This window comes from Scyliorhinus canicula, chromosome 7 (assembly GCF_902713615.1).
Source record: "Scyliorhinus canicula chromosome 7, sScyCan1.1, whole genome shotgun sequence".
NCBI lineage: Eukaryota > Metazoa > Chordata > Chondrichthyes > Carcharhiniformes > Scyliorhinidae > Scyliorhinus > Scyliorhinus canicula.
Window position 1 is genome coordinate 127,030,970 of NC_052152.1, and position 20,396 is coordinate 127,051,365.

General features: G+C 52.7%; 1 protein-coding gene across 9 annotated transcripts in view; it reads left to right on the top strand.

The window, feature by feature from the left end:
• The window catches only part of LOC119969356 (phospholipid transfer protein), a 268,237-nt gene that overhangs the window by 196,147 nt on the left and 51,694 nt on the right, over positions 1-20,396 (top strand). For all 9 annotated transcript variants that reach the window (XM_038802893.1, XM_038802891.1, XM_038802887.1 and 6 more), the window contains one exon: positions 14,259-14,429. In XM_038802893.1, coding sequence (XP_038658821.1) covers positions 14,259-14,429 — 171 coding nt within the window. The remainder of the gene's footprint in view (positions 1-14,258; positions 14,430-20,396) is intronic.

Sequence of the window (20,396 nt, forward strand, 5' to 3'; positions counted from 1 at the left end):
GTCTAATCCCCGATCTTCAGATGTGTTTCTTGGACAAAGGCCACATCCGTCTTCAACCTCCTCAAGTGCGTGAACACACAGGACCGTTTGACTGGCCCATTCAGCCCTCTCATGTTCCATGTGACCAACCTGGTTGTGGGGGCACCCCGCTCCCCTCCTCTGCCGATCAACTAGCCAGCCCGTGTCACGGGACCCTCCAGGCTCACCCTTGGATGCCCACCGTCTCCACTCCTGTCTCACATCACCACAGCAACCACACCTTTGTCAGCAGCTCCCCCCTCCTTGAAACAAAACAACAACCCCATCCCCCTCTGCTATGCTAACCACCTGGCCACCCCCCACTGTGCCCCTGTTAACTAGCCCGCCCCAGCTAGCCTGGCATCCCTGCCAAAGATGCCTGAGCCTCCTACCCCCCACTGATTCCCCTCCCACCCGCTCGCATACCTCCATGGAACAAACAACAATGGAACAAGAAAATGGTGCCCTCGCCCTCAAAGGTTCCCAAACATCCTGCCACATAATCCAACAAAACATCTCACAGGAGAGAAGTTCTGCAAAAACCAACAGAGAAAAAGAAAAAAGACAAAAAACAGCAAACATCTACCCACACCTCCTCCACAGTTTAATGTCCTCCTTCTCCTGCCAGCCCATTGTCTCTTAAAAACTCCATCGCCTCCTCTGGTGTCCCAAAACAATGGTCTCGGCTGTTAAAAGTCACCCAGAGGTGGTACAGCATCTCGAACTCCACCCTGTTTTTGAAGAGGCCAGCCTTCACCCGCTTTAACCTGGCTCTCCTCTTCGCCAGGTCCGCGCCCAGGTCCTGGTACACCCGAAGCTCATTGCCTTCCCAGGTGCATCTCCCCGTCTGCCTTGCCCATTTCAATATCTTCTCCTTATCCAGGAATCGGTGGAGATGCATCACAATCGCCCTCGGCGACTCATTCGCCTGCGGATTCCCCATCAGAGCCCTGTGCGCTCGGTCGACCTCCAGGGACCGGTCAAAGGCCCCTACCCCATAATCTTCTCCAGCATCTTGGCTACGTACGAGCCAGCGTCCGTTCCCTTGATGCCTTCAGGCATCCCCACGATTCTTAGATTTTGTCTCCAGGAGCGATTCTCCAGGACCTCCACCTTCTCCTTTAACCGCTTCTGGGTCTCCCGCATCATCCCAATCTCAGCCGCCAATGAGGTAAGCTGCTCCTCATGCTCCCCCACTGCTTTCTCCACTTTCTGAATAGCCTGACCCTGGGACTCCAGCCTCTCTTCCACCCGATCAATTCCCACTTTTAATGGTTCCACCGCCTTGGCTGGGTCTTCCTGGGCTTCCTCACCGCCTCTGCCAGCTGAACTTCTCATTTAAGAAGTCCACCAGCTGCTCTGTTGACCACTGGACAGGCAGGGCTGACCCTTTACCCTCCGCCATCTTGACCTGTGGCAAAGATTCTCTTACTCCAACTATTCCCTTCTTCGCGACCCACTTCTGGTCCGCGGATCCATCCTCCAGCCCTACCAGTGGAATTTAACTTTCCTCAGTCACCTCGATACCTTTTTTCACCAAAACATCCACCCAGCAAACGGGGAAAAGGTCCAAAAAAGCCAACTCAAGTGGGAACTGCCAAATGTGCGACCACTCACTCCACGGCCTCCACCGGAAGTCTGAGCCCGTTTCTTCTTCAGAACTTATGGGGAAAGAAAAGCCTGCCAAACTACCTGGCTGACTAAATATACAGCAAATTAAATGAAACTTGAAAAGGAAGCTTTGGATCAATGTCAGATTGGTAATTTAGCAGAAAAACAAACGGAATACAATATCAAACCAAAATAAGGGGAGGCAAGAGAATATGAACAATAGATTAGTTAGCACTATAAAAAGAACACAAAAGTATTTTATAATCATCCAATAGTAAAAGGGTCGTCAAGGAAAGGTGAGACTGAATAGGAAGCAAAGAAGATCATCTCATGGAGACAGGGGCCCTGGCAGAGGTACTAACTCTGAATCAGTCAGTTCTGGATTCAAATACCATTCAAGGAGTTCAGGACAAAAATCCAGGCTGACCCTCCAATGCAATGCTGAGGTGTCCTGCACTATTGGAGATGTCTTTTGGATCAGACGTTACACCAAGGTCCCATCTGTCCTCTTGGGTGGCACGGTGGCAGCGATTAGCACTGCTGCCTCACAGCACCAGGGACCCAGATCCCCCCATTAACCTTACACTACGGGCAATTTAGCATGGCCAATCCACCTAACCCGCACATCTTTGGACTGTGGGAGGAAACCGGAGCACCCGGAGGAAACCCACGCACACACGGGGAGGACGTGCAGACTCCACACAGACAGTGACCCAGCCGGGAATCGAACCTGGGACCCTGGAGCTGTGAAGCATTGATGCTAACCACCATGCTACCGTGAGGCCCACGATATGCAGGTCATGTGGATTGGCCACGCTAAAATTGCTCCTTTGTGGTCAATGGTATGCAGGTGGGGTTCCAGGGATAATGTGGGGGAGTGGGTCTAGGTGTGGTGCTCTTTCGGAGGGTCAGTGCAGACTTACTGGCCCGAATGGCCTTCTTTTTCTCTCAATAAATTTAATGTAACCGATTTTCTTTTCCAATTAAGGGGCAATTTAGTGTGACCAATCGACCTGTCCTGTACATCTTTGGGTTGTGGGGGTGAGACCCACGCAGTCACGGGGATAATATGCAAACTCCACAGACAGTCACCCAGTGCCGGAATTGAACCTGGGTCCTCAGGGCAGTGAAGCAGCAGTGCTAACCACTGTGCCACCATGCTGCCACCACCGAAGGGCCTTCTTATGCACTGCAGAAATTCTTTGGATTCTAAGTAAACGATTCCAGGTCACTCTTTCAAAAAGGAGCAGGAGTGTTCTGGTGCCCTGGCCAATCAACACAAATAAATCAGATTATCTGCTCTATATCACATTAGGTGGATTTTTTTGATGAAGTAACAGAGAAGGGAATGTGGCTATATAGATTTTATGAAAGCATTTGCAAAGTACCACATAAAAGGCTGGTTAACAAAACTGAGGCTTATGGAGTAGGAAGGTCAGCTTTGATAAATAAAAACTTAGCTTCATACCGAAACCAGTGAGTCATGTTTGTCAGATTGGACGATCGCAGACAGTGATGTTCCCCAAGGGTTAGGGGCAGAATCATTGCATTTTAAATATATTTCAATGACTTTGAATGCAGAGCAAAATCTCAATTCTTCCTCTGCTTCCAAACATGGAAGAATGGAACCAGTGAGGACGATCCCACTCGATGACAAGGGGATGTATCGGAGCTAGCAGAATGGGTATGCAATGGCCGGATGGTATTGAATACAGATGAGTGTAATGTGATACATTTTGGCAGAATGGATAAGAAGAGGCAATATAGATTTCAAGTGTGCAGCGCAAGTGGAATCTGGGAGTTCATGCGCATGGATCTCTGAAGGTAACAGGACACATTGAGAGAGTGGTTAGCAAAGCAGATGGGATATTGGGCTCCATAAATGTTGAGTACAAAAGCAAGGAAGTCATGTTGAACCTTTCTAAATCTCATGCTGGTCCCCAACTGGAGAATTGTGACCAGAGCCACACTTTAGGAAAGAGATACAGATCTACGAGAGAGAGAGCAGAAGAGATGAACCAGAATGGTTCCAGGGGTGGGGGGAGGATTTTAGTTACAAGGTTATGGTTAGAGAAGCTGGGGTTGTTCCCTTTGGAGTGAAGGAGACTGAAATGAGATTTTATGGAGGTTTCCAAGATTGGGACAGGTTTTGAAAAGGTAAATCGCGAAATATCTGTTCCCATTGGCTGATGGTACAAGGATGAGGGGAACACAAAGGGCTCAATTCTCTGGAAAGATTTCTCAGTGTGGTAGCGAGCGGGAATTGCCACAAACTTCCCAACCCTCGGCCCAGCGGGGCTGACAAAGCAATTCAACATTAATTGGTCCACTTAACTAGGCGTCACCGGCTTCTCGTCGCGAATAAAGGCTCGCCAGCTGATTCGCCGGGACCGCACTCGCCAGCCCCCAGCTAACAAGGCCGAACAGCACTTAAGCTGCACTTGCTCAGCCAATCCAAGCCAGCTTGCAACAATGGCACCCAGGAGGCTAGCCCCAAGATTCAGAGATGCTGACCTGGGGAGGCTATGAGATGCCGTGGAGTCCAAGAGGGATGTCCTGTTCCCCCAAGGGTCCCGGAGGCTGAGCCCAGAGAGTCAGCCACAGGGCAGCCAGTGCTGCCTGGGATGAAGTGGCGGCAGTCGGACAGTCGTCAGCTCGGGGAGTGTGACCAGGAGGACTGGCCTTCAGTGCCAAAAAAAGGCCAACGACCTACACCAGGCAGCACGAGTAAGTAGACAACAACGCTCCCCCCCCCCCTCCCCCATGGGAGCATCCACCCCCCAACTCCCATGCTTCCTCCAACCCTTCCTCCCGCCCACCGAAACCCCTCCTTCACACCCTCTCTCCCACCACTATGAACCACGTGTGTGGCTAACGATATTGTCTCTGTGTCTCTTCAGTAAAAGCTCTCCCGCTATCATCGGGAGAGGGCTCAGACTGGGGGAGGGGTTCCAGATATTAGAATCCTCACCTCCTTTGTGGAGCGGTCCCTGGAGCTGACCAGCGTGGTCGAGGACAGGATAGTCAACCACGCTGTGGCTGGTGGCTCCACAGAGGTGAGGAGCCACCGGGCTCCACCCGGGGGACCTGTCAAACATGGAGTAGTGATTGCCTTACTGACTGACCCATCCCTCCCACTGACCACGTGTTGACTCTCCCGCAGGTCCTCCAGCTGACGGCCCCGGCCCATCCCAGGCGGCACCCTCTCCTGACTCTGAGGACAACACCTCGGAGGGGAGCTCCGAGAATGCAACCGTAGTCACGGCACAGCTGTCATCTCTACCCCCTACCAATGCTGATAAATGCACCTCAGTGGGAAATGTTAGTGGACAGGCTTCTGGGGTACAATCTGGTGAATACCACACAGCTGCTGATGTACATCAGGTGGAGGCAGGAACCCCCAGGCGAGACAGCAGTCGGAGGTCTGCTGGATCCAAGGACCCAGCTGGGTCCCAGCCTGATGCTGTGCCCGTGGTACAGAGTTACCCGCAGCTGGACTTCCGGTGGCGGCAATGCGGAGCTAAGCCGCACGTTCGGCAGCTCCCGCTTTTTTTGGATTTACGGGCTCTTTTAAGAGCCCGCAACGGCGCTGTTTAGACTTTTCCCCCGGGGGGAAACACAGCCAGTGTGCCCAGCACTGGGTGGATGGACTGGACTCGCAGTGGAGCGGTCCAGAAATTGGTTTTACCTCAGAGAATGGCGAGAGGCAGAAAAGGCAAGATGGCGGTGGGCGGGGAAGCAGCATGGCAGCTGTGGGCGCGGGAGCAGCAGGAGCTGCTTCAGCGCTCCTTCATGGAGCTCAAAGCCGAGATTCTGGCGCCGTTTAAGGCCTCGCTGGACAAACTGGTGGCGACGCAGACGGCTCAGGCCGGGGAGATTCGGGAGCTGCGGCACAAGGCCTCGGAGAATGAGGATGAGCTTTTGGGCCTGGCAGTGAAAGTGGAGTCGCATGAGGCACTGCACAAGAAATGGCAGGCAAGGATGGAGGAGATGGAGAACCGCTCCTGCCGGACGAATCTATGGATTTTGGGCCTCTCGGAGGGGCTGGAAGGTTCGGATTTGGCAGCCTATGTGGTCCTAATGTTAAACTCGCTGATGGGTGCAGAGTCGTTTCGTGGTCCCCTGGAGCTGGAAGGCGCCCATCGAGTGCTGCAGCGGAAGCCCAGGCCGAACGAACCGCCCAGGGTGGTGCTGGTCCGTTTTCACTGCTTGGTTGACCGGGAGTGCGTGTTGAGGTGGGCGAAGAAGGAGAGGAGCAGGTGGGAGAACACGGACGTTCGGATTTTTCAGGATTGGAGCACGGAGGTGGCGAGGAGAAGAGCTGGCTTCAATCGAGCGAAGGGAGTGCTCCACAGGAAGGGGGTGAAGTTTGGCCTTCTACAGCCGGCTCGCCTCTGGGTCACGTACAAGGACCGCCAGCTCTACTTTGACTCTCCGGAGGAGGCCTGGGCTTTTGTCCAGGCTGAGAACTTGGATTCGGACTGAGGACTGGGGGGGCTGGGGGGAAATGTACTTTGCTTGGAGGCTTTGTCCTCTTGGGTATCCTTTCGCCTATATTGGCTGTGTTTGCTGATGGTTGCTTCCTGTTTGTTTTCGCCATTTTTGCTATTTGAGTTATGGTTATTTGGGTTGTTTCGGGGTTTCTTTGGAGCTGTTGGTTATTTATTGTGGTAGGTTTTTTTTCCAATGGTGGGTTGGGGAGTAGTTTGGGGTCCCGATGGGTCATGTGTCCGTCTTTTTCCCGCGTGTTGGGTCGAGGGGCGGGGCTCGGGTTGGAAGTGCGGGCTTTCTTCCCGCGCTGGAGGAATTGGGGGCGGGGCCGGCGCTGGGAGGGAGGGATTGGCGGCTGTGTTGCATCCGGGTGGGGGGGTCGTGGTTATGGCGGGAGTAGCCGGGGTCAGCAGAAGTCAGCTGACTCACGGAAGTATAATACTGGGGGTAACACAGCCCTAGCTTGGGGGGGTGGGGGGGTTTGGGGGGGAGGAGGAGAGGGGGGGGTGCCGGGTTGTTGCTGCAGGGACTGTGAGGGAATGGATGGTGAAGGGGGGGTTGGGAGGGGGGTTTGCCACCGTGGGGAGCGGGCTTGGTGGGTTCCCCGGGCACGTGGTGGGTTGAGGAAGGGCTATGGCTGATCGGCGTAGAGGGAAGGGGACGGCCCCTCGGGTTCGGTTGGTCACATGGAACGTGAGGGGGCTGAATGGTCCGGTGAAGCGATCCCGGGTCTTGGCTCACTTGAGGGGGCTGGGAGTGCATGTGGCTATGCTCCAGGAGACACACCTCAGGGTTACGGATCAGGTGAGGCTAAGAAAGAGTTGGGTGGGACAGGTGTTTCACTCGGGGCTTGATGCAAAGAACCGTGGGGTGGCAATTTTGGTGGGTAAGAGCATATCGTTCGTCGTGTCCAAAGTGGTGGCGGATAGTGCAGGTCAATATCTGATGGTGAGTGGGAGACTTCAGGGGGAGCGGGTGGTCTTGGTTAATGATTATGCCCCCAACTGGGATGATGCGGGCTTCATGCGGCGTATGCTGGGCCTGATCCCGGACTTCGAGACACAGAGATTGACTTTAACACGGTGCTGGATCCGGCTCTGGACCGCTCGAAGTCTAGGACGGGCAGGAGGCCGGCAGCGGCCTCGGTGCTGAGGGGGTTCATGGATCAGATGGGAGGGGTGGACCCTTGGAGGTTTTTGAAGCCGGGGGGTAGGGAGTTCTCCTTTTTCTCCCATGTTCATAAGGCGTACTCCCGGATTGATTTTTTCGTGCTTAGCAGGGCGCTGATCCCAAGAGTGGTGGGGGTGGAGTATTCGGCGATAGCCATTTCTGATCATGCTCCACATTTGGTGGACCTGGAGCTGGGGGAGGGGAAGGATCAATGCGCGCTGTGGAGGTTGGATGTGGGGCTTTTGGCAGAGGAGGAAGTGTGCGGCCGGATCCGTAGGGGTATCGAGGGGTATTTGGAAACCAATGACAACGGGGAGGTGCAGGTTGGGATGGTTTGGGAAGCACTAAAGGCAGTAGTTAGAGGGGAGCTGATATCTATTCAGGCGCACAGGGAGAGGGGGGAGAGGGTCGAGAGGGAGAGGCTGGTGGAGGAGATGGTCAGGGTGGATAGGAGATATGCAGACACCCAGGAGGAGGGGCTTCTGAGGGAGCGGCGCAGGCTCCAAGCAGAGTTTGACATTTTAACCACCCGTCAGGCGGAGGCACAGTGGAGGAGGGCACAGGGGGCGGTGTATGAGTACGGGGAGAAGGCAAGCCGGATGTTGGCTCACCAGCTCCGGATCAGGAGGCAGCTAGAGAAATTGAGGGAGCCACGGATGCAGGAGGGAACTTGGTGCGGGGTGGAAAGGACATCAATGGGGTGTTCAGATCCTTTTACGAGGGGCTGTACGAGGCAGTACCCCCCGGGGAAGCAGGCGGGATGGACTGCTTTTTGGATACGCTGGAGTTCCCAAGAGTAGGGGACAAGCGGGTGGAGGGTTTCGGGGCCCCAATTGAGCTCGAGGAGTTGGTGGAGGCGCTGGGAAGCATGCAGACAGGGAAAGCGCCAGGGCCTGACGGGTTCCCGGTGGAATTTTATAAGAAATTTTCAGATTTGCTGGGCCCGATGCTGGTGAGGACCCTGAATGAGGCCAGGGAGGGGGGGGCTTTGCCCCCGACAATGTCCAGGGCAATTATCTCTTTGTTCCTGAAGCGGGACAAGGACCCCCTTCAGTGTGGGTCTTATAGGCCGATCTCGCTCCTTAACGTAGATGTCAAGTTGTTGGCAAAGGTGCTGTCCAGGAGGGTGGAGGATGTGGTCCCGACGGTGATCCATGAGGACCAAACGGGGTTTGTAAAGAGGAGACAATTGAATGCCAACGTGCGGAGGCTCCTGAATGTTATGATGATGGCGCCGGTGGTTGGGGAGTCAGAAATAGTGGCGTCCATGGATGCGGAGAAAGCTTTTGATAGGGTGGAGTGGAGTTACCTGTGGGAGGTGTTGTGGAGGTTTGGGTTTGGTGAGGGGTTCATTAGCTGGGTGAGGTTGCTGGTTAGCTCCCCGGTGGCGAGTGTGGTGACGAATGGGAGGAGGTCAGAGGACTTTCGGCTTTCCAGAGGGACGAGGCAGGGGTGCCCCTTGTCTCCCCTGCTCTTCGCGTTAGCAATTGAGCCCCTGGCCATGGCGCTGAGGGACTCGAAGAGTTAGAGGGGGATTGTGCAGGGGGGGGGAGGAGCACCCGTTGTCGCTGTATGCAGATGATCTGCTGCTGTATGTCGCGGACCCGGCTGAGGGGATGCCAGAGGTGCTGAGGATACTTGAGGAGTTTGGGGACTTGTCGGGATATAAGCTAAATGTGGGGAAAAGCGAGCTGTTTGTCCTGCACCCGGGGGGTCAGGCGAGGGAGATAGGGGAACTCCCGTTGAGGAGGGCTGCGGGGAGCTTTAGGTATCTTGGGGTCCACGTGGCTAGGACCTGGGGGGCTATGCATAGGCTGGTGGGGCAGATGGAGGACGAGTTCAGGAGGTGGGATACGCTTCCGCTCTCGTTGGTGGGCAGGGTCCAGTCGGTTAAAATGACGGTGCTCCCGAGGTTTTTGTTTCTTTTCCAGTGCCTCCCCATGTTGATCCCGAAGGCTTTTTTTAGAAGGGTGAATAAGTTGATTCTGGGGTTTGTGTGGGCGCGGAAGGCCCCGAGAGTAAGGAGAGTATTTTTGGAGCGAAGAAGGGAGGTAGGGGGCCTGGCGCTGCCCAACCTGTGTGGATATTATTGGGTGGCGAACGTGGTGATGATTCGCAGGTGGGTGACGGAAGGGGAGGGTGACGCATGGAAGAGGCTGGAGGTGGCATCCTGTACGGGTACGGGTCTGGAGGCCTTGGTGACGGCCCCACTTCCACTCCCCCCGGCAAAGTACTCCACGAGTCCGGTGGTGGTTGCGTCCCTCAAAATTTGGGGGCAGTGGAGGCGGCATAGGGGGGGGAAGTGAAGGCCTCAGTTTGGGCCCCGATACGGGGCAATCACCATTTCCCGCCAGGGAGAACGGGTGGGGGATTTGGGAGTTGGCACAAGGCAGGCATCAGACAGTTTGGGGACCTCTTCTTGGATGGGAAGTTCCCGACTCTGGAGGAGCTGGTGGGGAAGTGGAACCTCCCCCCTGGGAACGCTTTTAGGTATAAGCAGGTCAGGGACTTTGTTAAGAGGCAGGTGGAGGAGTTTCCGCGGCTTCCGCCAAGGGGGGTGCAGGACAGGGTGGTTTCGGGGATGTGGGTCGGGGAAGGGAAGATCTCGGCTACCTACCAACTGATGCAGGAGGAGGAGGAGGCCTCAGTAGATGAGCTCAAAGCGAAATGGGAAGGAAAGTTCGGGGAAGAGATTGAGGATGGGATGTGGTCGGACGCCCTGGAAAGGGTGAATTCTTCCTCCTCTTGCGCTCGGCTCAGCCTAATTCAGCTGAAGGTGCTGCACAGGGCTCACATGACGGGGCCAAGGATGAGCCGGTTTTTCCGAGGGGGAGACAGGTGTGGGAGGTGTTCGGCTGGCCCGGCAAACCACACCCATTTGTTTTGGGCATGACCGAGTCTGGAGGGGTTTTGGAAGGGGGTGGCGGGGATTTTGTCGGAAGTGGGTCTAGGGTCAGGCCGGGCTGGGGGCTCGCGATCTTTGGGGTAGCTTCGGAGCCGGGAGTGCAGGAGGCGAGAGAGGCCGGCATTCTGGCCTTTGCGTCTCTAGTAGCCCGGCGCAGGATTCTGTTACAGTGGAGGGATACGTGGCCCCCCGAGTTCGGAGACCTGGGTCAACGACATGCCTGGGTTCATCAAGTTGGAGAGGATGAAATTTGCCCTGAGGGGGTCAGTACAGGGGTTCTTTCGGCGGTGGCAGCCCTTTCTCGATTTCCTGGCGAAGGGGTAGAGTGTGGTCGGTCTCTGCAGCAACCCAGGGGGGGGGGCGCAAAATTATTTTTTTAAAAGAGTTATCCGCAGCTGATGGAGACGATAGGGACAAACCTGGATGTTCAGAGAGAGATGTCAGCGTCACTCCAGCAGATGTGCTTGGAGGAGTTCCAGAGGCTACGGGCAGAGGAGATGGTGCTGGCAGTGAGTGGCACCGAGGCCAACACTGCTAGGGTGGCACCCGCAATGGAGAGCCTGGTGCACGGTGTCAGCACCATGAGTGACGGTGCTCAAGCTGTCACGCAGTCAGTGACTGCCATGGCTGAGAGTCTCGACAGAATTTCTGCCTCACTGGGGAATGTCAGGTACCAGGCCGACCTTGATAAGGTTCTACAGGACATGGCCCGCTCTCAGATGGGAATGGCCGAGGCGTTGCGAACTTATCCAGTCACAGGTGGGCATGGCTGAGGTGCTGCAGAGCATGGCCCAATCACTGAGGAGCATCGCCAAGGGTGTCGACACAATGGTGCCGACCATGGGGAACTGCCAGGGATGGCAGAGCAGATGATGCAGGAGCAGCCGGGGCTCGAACCAGCTGCCCCTCCATCCCAAGGTGAACCCCAGGGCCCAATGGGAACCGATTGGGAGGAAGGGGCAGCGGGTGTCAAGCCGGACCCGTCCCATGGACTGGGGATGGTGGTCACTAGCCCCGAGTTCCACCCGTTTGATGAGGCCACATCTCGCAGCCAGCACACGGGATACGGTGGCACGGCTGTGCATGAGCCGCCAACAAGTGATCCAGGGCCCTCCAGCCCCAGAGCCCCCAGAGGACGCCCACAAGGGGCATCAAAGGCCACGGGAAAAGGTAAGCAGCTGGCAGCCTCTACATCCACCTCAGATGTGCATCCAAGATGTAGTCGTCGATCTAGGAGGACAAGGCACATTGAGGATCACTGAGGGCACCGGGGAGGAGTTGGGGGGTGGGGAGTGGTGGTGGGGGTTGGGAGTGTGGGGACTGCACCAGCAGGAGTGGGGTTTGTACAACACTTTTTCGCAGAACCATTATGATCCCTCTCATTTCCTTCCACAATGCAGGCTGACCCACGGACCATTTGCCCACCATTCCAAGCATTCCCGCCACCCCCCTCCCCATGGTGCTCACCCACCCTCCGGCTGTGGACATGTCCTCAGAGCTGTGTCCCATCCCCTGGGTACTCGGATGTTGCCTGTGCGGTGTTGCCTCTCGCAGTGTTCAACCGCAGTGTCCAGGCATCAAGGTGTAATTGAGATGCTAGGCAATGGCTCCCACATGCTACATGGGCCGCCCACCCATGGGAATCCTTTTGGGTTGTGTAAAGAGCTCACTTAACCACAATTGTCAATTCTCTTAGCAATAATAATAATCTTTATTACTGCCGCAAGTGGACTAACATTAGACTGCAATAAAGCCTTCAGCCGCGCAACTGGAGGCCTCAGCAATCGGTGGGTGTAATGGGTGGTCATTGGACATTGGGCAGGGACAGCGGTTGCCCCCGGAACGGCTACACATGATTCAGGGTTTGGCATGGTGGTGGCGTGAGTAGTTGCCCCCCCCACCCTCAGCAGCGGGTCCCCCACCCCCCACCGAGCACTATGGTGGCAAGTCCAGCACCCCCGGGCTCTTTGCACAAATGGCTTCTCACCTTCTCGGTGCTCCACAGAAGCCCTTCTGCCAGGTTCTCGTTTTTCAAAAGGAGTAGTATTCAGCACCAGAGAGACCACTTACTGGGGAGGCTACTGAATGATTGGAGGCCGTTGGATATGGGGTGGCCCTCGTTAATTGTATGGAAATGGGGCTTAATTGGTGATATTTGGTTTCTCACTATGCTACGGCATGATCCCGATTTCACGTTTGGGAGCGGGCCGGCTGCATCACAAACTGTTTGGCGCCTGGCACGGATCTGATTTTTGGCCTCTCCCGATATCCACTGGTCTTGTTACGCTTGAGCGAGAACGGAACAAGGCCGGAGAATTGCGCCCATACCTAAAGTTTCCGGGGTGGGTGGGTGCGAGGCGATATGAGGAAGAATGTTTTTTACACAACAAGTGAACTGGAACTTGCTGCCCACGGGGGGGAGAGGAAACGGAGACGCTCAATGATTTCTAAAGGAAACTGGGTGGACACCTGGGAAATAAAGTTGCAGAGTTACGGGGATCGAGCAGGGCGGTGTGAGTGACTGGATTGCTGTACAACAGAATATGACATGGTTCTGATGGACTGAACGGCCTAATTCTGTGTTGTGATGACTTTAATGTTCCATTTGAAAACAATGTTAAGAATTTAAGATGAAGATTTTACTTAAATGGGAGCCACTGTCAGGCAGCAAGCACAGGGATGAGGGTTAATTGGGACTTGGAGCGAGTTACGATATGGGTAGAAATGTTTAGGACAGTGTTTTTCAGGGCAGCACGGTGGCGCAGTGGGTTAGCCCTGCTGCCTCATGGTGCCCAGGTTCGATCCTGGCTCTGGGTCACTGTCCATGTGGAGTTTGCACATTCTCCCCGTGTCTGTGTGGGTTTCTCCCCCACAACCCAAAGATGTGCAGGTTAGGTAGATTGGCCACGCTAAACTGTCCCTTAATTGGAAAAATGAATTGGGTACTCTAAATTTTTTTTAAAACAGTGTTTTTCAAACTTTTTTTCTGGGGACCCATTTTTAACAGCCGGCCGACCTTCGCGACCCACGCCGGCTGACATTCGCGACCTACCATTTTCTCTTACCTTTAATGCAAGAGGTGAGTCTGCTTGGTCCTCACGATCTCACTCCAATCAGGTTTGCTGGAAGAGAGGTAAGACATAGTTAGCATCCAAGTTTCAGCAGCAAACGAATCAGCCAGAGAGGGCAATTTCTCAAGCAGGGAAAGCATGGATTTCGTACCTCAGTTCGTAAACTCTGAGCAGCTCCCCTGTTGACTGATCATTACAGTAACTCTTCAAGTGGATGAAGTCCACCGTCATTGGAATTGACTGGTCACTGTCTTGATTCAATGCTTTAATGTCGTCTAAAAAGTCAGCACAAAACTTATAGCCACCCTTCAGTACACAGAGAGTGATGATGTGATGATTTCCTATGGTTTTTATTATATCCCTTGCCAAACGTTCAGTTCTGTTCATGACTAAACCATGAGGAATATATACTCCAGATAATTTGAGTAACGTTTAGGGATGCAAAACAGATCGAGGTCATAACCTTGCTCATCATCGGCGATCACCACGTAGTCAGCCGCCAGCATGCCGCCATCGCACTTTGACGCCAGGTTCAGGTCCCAACACTCCCAGGCCACATGCGCACCGATGAACAGGCAAGCATGCGTAGTGCACATGCATTTTTCTACCAGGTCGTGGCCGTCATTTTCAAAGCCACTCGCAGCTGGCTTTGTTAAAGGCCATTTGCTGTGGCTTTGCGCATGAATTGCTCCGTGACCCTCCCGACACCTGCCCACGACCCACCTGCGGGTCGCGACCCCTACTTTGAAAATGCCTTGTTTAGGATGAGCTCCGGTTTATGCCGGATGAAAGATAGAAAGTCGGCTACATGTGTCTGTGTGTTTTCAATTAATTAAATCTGGAAATAACGACGGCACAAATGAGGGTTTCAGCAGCAAATGGGCTGAGACAGGGGCAATTAAAACCAAAGAGAAATGTGACTGAAAATATATTAAATGGAATATCTTTGAAAGTTTTAACCATGCCTTTTTTCCCCCCTCACTGATACCAAGACACCAACATCATCAGCGAAGGAAGCTCCTCTGCTGTTGGATTTGGAAGTGACATCTGCTCCTCGCTGCACTATCAAACCGTCAGGGATCACTGTTAGTGTCAGCGCCCTCATGAATGTTATTCTGCTTCCCCCAAATGCCAAACCAGTCATGCTGTCCAGTATAATCATGGTAAGCCACTTAATTCTCATATGTGCAGAATTATGTCCATTTCAACCTTTATGGTGAGTCCTGAATGTCAAATACTGTCCCCGGACGTCACACGGTATCCAATAGTCACATCGTGTCACTGGGAGTAACACAGTGTACTGGGGGTCACAGTGTCCAATAGTCACACAGTGTCCAATAGCCACAGTGTCCAATAGCCACACGGTGTCCAATAGTCACACAGTGTCCAATAGTCACACAGTGTCCAATAGCCACACAGTGTCCAATAGCCACACAGTGTCCAATAGTCACACAGTGTCCAATAGTCACACAGTGTCCAATAGTCACACAGTGTCCAATAGCCACACAGTGTCCAATAGCCACACAGTGTCCAATAGCCACACAGTGTCCAATAGCCACACAGTGTCCAATAGCCACACAGTGTCCAATAGCCACACAGTGTCCAATAGTCACACAGTGTCCAATAGCCACACAGTGTCCAATAGCCACACAGTGTCCAATAGCCACACAGTGTCCAATAGCCACAGTGTCCAATAGTCACACAGTGTCCAATAGTCACAGTGTCCAATAGCCACACAGTGTCCAATAGCCACACAGTGTCCAATAGTCACACAGTGTCCAATAGCCACACAGTGTCCAATAGCCACACAGTGTCCAATAGCCACACAGTGTCCAATAGTCACACAGTGTCCAATAGTCACACAGTGTCCAATAGTCACACAGTGTCCAATAGTCACACAGTGTCCAATAGTCACACAGTGTCCAATAGCCACACAGTGTCCAATAGCCAAAGTGTCCAATAGCCAAAGTGTCCAATAGCCACACAGTGTCCAATAGCCACACAGTGTCCAATAGCCACACAGTGTCCAATAGTCACACAGTGTCCAATAGTCACACAGTGTCCAATAGTCACACAGTGTCCAATGGCCACACAGTGTCCAATAGCCACACAGTGTCCAATAACCACACAGTGTCCAATAGTCACACAGTGTCCAATAGTCACACAGTGTCCAATAGTCACACAGTGTCCAATAGTCACACAGTGTCCAATAGCCACACAGTGTCCAATAGTCACACAGTGTCCAATAGTCACACAGTGTCCAATAGTCACACAGTGTCCAATAGCCACACAGTGTCCAATACCCACACAGTGTCCAATAGTCACACAGTGTCCAATACCCACACAGTGTCCAATAGTCACACAATGTCCAATAGTCACACAGTGTCCAATACCCACACAGTGTCCAATAGTCACACAGTGTCCAATAGTCACACAGTGTCCAATGGCCACACAGTGTCCAATGGCCACACAGTGTCCAATAGTCACACAGTGTCCAATAGTCACACAGTGTCCAATAGTCACACAGTGTCCAATAGTCACACAGTGTCCAATAGTCACACAGTGTCCAATAGTCACACAGTGTCCAATAGTCACACAGTGTTCAATAGTCACACAGTGTCCAATAGTCACACAGTGTCCGATAGCCACACAGTGTCCGATAGCCACACAGTGTCCAATAGCCACAGTGTCCAATAGTCACACAGTGTCCAATAGTCACACAGTGTCCAATAGTCACAGTGTCCAATAGCCACACAGTGTCCAATAGCCACACAGTGTCCAATAGCCACACAGTGTCCAATAGCCACACAGTGTCCAATAGTCACACAGTGTCCAATAGTCACACAGTGTCCAATAGCCACACAGTGTCCAATAGTCACACAGTGTCCGATAGCCACACAGTGTCCGATAGCCACACAGTGTCCAATAGCCACACAGTGTCCAATAGTCACACAGTGTCCAATAGTCACAGTGTCCAATAGTCACACAGTGTCCAATGGCCACACAGTGTCCAATAGTCACACAGTGTCCAATAGTCACAGTGTCCAATAGTCACACAGTGTCCAATAGTCACACAGTGTCCGATAGCCACACAGTGTCCAATAGCCACACAGTGTCCGATAGCCACACAGTGTCCAATAGCCACAGTGTCCAATAGTCACAGTGTCCAATAGTCACACAGTGTCCAATAGTCACACAGTGTCCAATAGCCACAGTGTCCAATAGTCACACAGTGTCCAATAGCCACAGTGTCCAATAGCCACACAGTGTCCAATAGTCACACAGTGTCCAATAGTCACACAGTGTCCAATAGTCACACAGTGTCCAATAGCCACAGTTTCCAAAAGCCACCATATAGTGTCACAATAGGCCACAGTTGTCTCATAGTCACAGTGTCCAATAGCCTACCACAGTGTCCAATAGCCACACAGTGTCCAATAGCCACACAGTTGCACATCTAGTTGCCACCCGTCAATGAGCCACCCAGTGTCCATATAGCCCACACCAGTGGTCCAATAGCCACACAGTGCCAATAAGCCACACAGTGTCCAATAGCACCCACAGTGAGTGTCCAATAGCCACAGTCTCAGTGTCCAATAGTCACACCAGTGTCCAATAGTCACACAGTGTCCAATAGTCACACAGTGTCCAATAGCCACACAGTGTCCAATAGCCACACAGTGTCCAATAGTCACACAGTGTCCAATAGCCACACAGTATTCAATAGCCACACAGTGTCCAATAGCCACAGTGTCCAATAGTCACACAGTGTCCAATAGTCACACAGTGTCCAATAGTCACACAGTGTCCAATAGTCACACAGTGTCCAATAGTCACACAGTGTCCAATAGTCACACAGTGTCCAATAGCCACAGTGTCCAATAGCCACAATGTCCAATAGCCACAGTGTCCAATAGGCACACAGTGTCCAATGGCCACAGTTTCCAAAAGCCACATAGTCTCCAATAGCCACAGTGTCCAATAGTCACATAGTCTCCAATAGCCACAGTGTCCAATAGTCACAGTGTCCAATAGTCACAGTGTCCAATAGCCACACAGTGTCCAATAGCCACACAGTGTCCAATAGCCACACAGTGTCCAATAGCCACAGTGTCCAATAGCCACAGTGTCCAATAGCCACACAGTGCCCAATAGCCACACAGTGTCCAATAGACACACAGTGTCCAATAGCCACACAGTGTCCAATAGCCACAGTGTCAAATAGTCACAAAGTGTCCAATAGTCACAAAGTGTCCAATAGCCACACAGTGTCCAATAGTCACAGTGTCCAATAGCCACAGTGTCCAATAGTCACATAGTGTCCAATAGAAACAGTGTCCAATAGCCACACAGTGTCCAATAGCCACACAGTGTCCAATAGCCACACAGTGTCCAATAGCCACACAGTGTCCAACAGCCACAGTGTCCAATAGCCACACAGTGTCCAATAGCCACACAGTGTCCAATAGCCACACAGTGTCCAATAGCCACAGTGTCCAATAGTCACACAGTGTCCAATAGTCACACAGTGTCCAATAGCCACAGTGTCCAATAGTCACACAGTGTCCAATAGCCACAGTGACCAATAGCCACAGTGTCCAATAGCCACAGTGTCCAATAGCCACAGTGTCCAATAGGCACACAGTGTCCAATAGCCACAGTTTCCAAAAGCCACATAGTGTCCAATAGCCACAGTGTCCAATAGTCACAGTGTCCAATAGCCACACAGTGTCCAATAGCCACAGTGTCCAATAGCCACACAGTGTCCAATAGCCACAGTGTCCAATAGTCACAGTGCCCAATAGCCACACAGTGCCCAATAGCCACACAGTGTCCAATAGCCACACAGTGTCCAATAGCCACACAGTGTCCAATAGCCACAGTGTCCAATAGTCACACAGTGTCCAATAGTCACACAGTGTCCAATAGTCACACAGTGTCCAATAGTCACAGTGTCCAATAGCCACACAATGTCCAATAGTCACACAGTGTCTAATAGCCACACAGTGTCTAATAGCCACACAGTGTCCAATAGCCACACAGTGTCCAATAGCCACACAGTGTCCAATAGTCACACAGTGTCCAATAGTCACACAGTGTCCAATAGCCACACAGTGTCCAATAATCACACAGTGTCCAATAGTCACACAGTGTCCAATAGCCACAGTGTCCAACAGTCACACAGTGTCTAATAGTCACACAGTGTCCAATAGTCACACAGTGTCCAATAGCCACAGTGTCCAATAGCCACACAGTGTCCAACAGCCACACAGTGTCCAATAGTGACACAGTGTCCAATAGCCACACAGTGTCCAATAGCCACAGTGTCCAATAGCCACACAGTGTCCAATAGTCACACAGTGTCCAATAGTCACACAGTGTCCAATAGCCACACAGTGTCCAATAGTCACACAGTGTCCAATAGTCACACAGTGTCCAATAGCCACAGTGTCCAATAGTCACACAGTGTCCAATAGTCACACAGTGTCCAATAGCCACAGTGTCCAATAGCCACAGTGTCCAATAGCCACAGTGTCCAATAGCCACACAGTGTCCAATAACCACACAGTGTCCAACAGCCACACACTGTCCAACAGCCACACACTGTCCAACAGCCACACAGTGTCCAATAGTCACACAGTGTCCAATAGCCACACAGTGTCCAATAGCCACAGTGTCCAATAGCCACAGTGTCCAACAGCCACACAGTGTCCAATAGTCACACAGTGCTCAATAGTCACACAGTTTCCCAGACCGCTACGGTAATGCAACAGTCACATGATATCCCGACACTTCATAGAACTATATTCACGTAAACTTTACAACCCTGAAGTAGGCCATTGGGCCCATCACATCTCTGCTGGTCAAGGCAGAGATTTTGGTCCCATTATTCTTCTATGGGAAGTTGGTGACACTGGTATGGGCAACTTTTATTACCCATTTCTAACCCAATAGTTTGTTCGGCTCTTTCAGATCATATAAATGATCCAGCACTTGGTTTGTTGTCTTTTAAAAAAAATTTAGAATACCTAAATCGTTTTTTTCCAATTAAGGGGCAATTTAGCTTGGCCAATCCACCTAGTCTGCACATCCTTTGGGTTGTGGGGGCAAAACCCACACAAACACTGGGTTAACGTGTAAACTCCACACGGACAGTGACCCAGAGCTGGGATCGAAACTGGGACCACGGTGCCATGAGGCCGCAGTGCTAACCACTGCGCCACCGTGCTGCCCACTTGGTCTGTAGTCTTGTGTGCTGTGGCATTCAAGTGCTCATCTAAATGCTTCTTAAATATTGTGAGGGTTCCCACCTCTATTACCCTTTAAGGCAGAGAGTTCCAGATTCCCACCAACCTCTGGGTGGAAAGAGTTTTCTTCAAAACCCCTCTAAATCTGTTGCTTCTTAACTTAAGTCTGAGCTTCCTGGTTATACACCTGATGAAATCTACCCATGGTTAAGTGTAGTCTCGTATACACCTAACTAAGTAGGAATTTGCACTACACGTCTCGGATGCGAAATGAAATCTTTATTGCATGTCTATTGATTGTAATTGAGAGTTTAAAATCGTCTTGTAAGTGGCTTACAAACGACTTGAACTTCAAAAATGCAGCAATGGTCTCTTGCTCGAAGACATAGGGCGGAATGCTTGTGCAGACATAGAGCGGAATTCTCCGCAACGGCCGACGCCCACGTGAAACCTGGAGTGTTTCACGACGGCGTCGGAGGCCGCTCTTCGCCCTCTATTCTCCCCCCCCCCCCCCCCCCCCCCCCCAGGAGCGGCGTTTCATGTAACTCGGCCGCCGGGCCTTGACGCTTGCGTCAAGGCGGCGTGCCGAGAATGACGCGGCGGCGGCGCCTAAGTGACGTCAGCTGCGCATGCGCAGGTTGGCGGGCTCCAACCCGCGCATGCGCGGTTCCCGTCTTTCCCTCCGCTGCCCCGCAAGACGTGGTGGCTTGAACTTGCGGGGCGGCGGAGGGGAAAGAGTGCGTCTCTTAGAGACGCCGGCCCGACGATCGGTGGGCACCGATCGCGGGCCAGTCCCCTCCCGAGCACGCCCGTGGTGCTTGATCCCCTCTCCACCCCCCACACTTACCTGTCGCACGCTGTTCACGCCGGCAGCGACTAGAT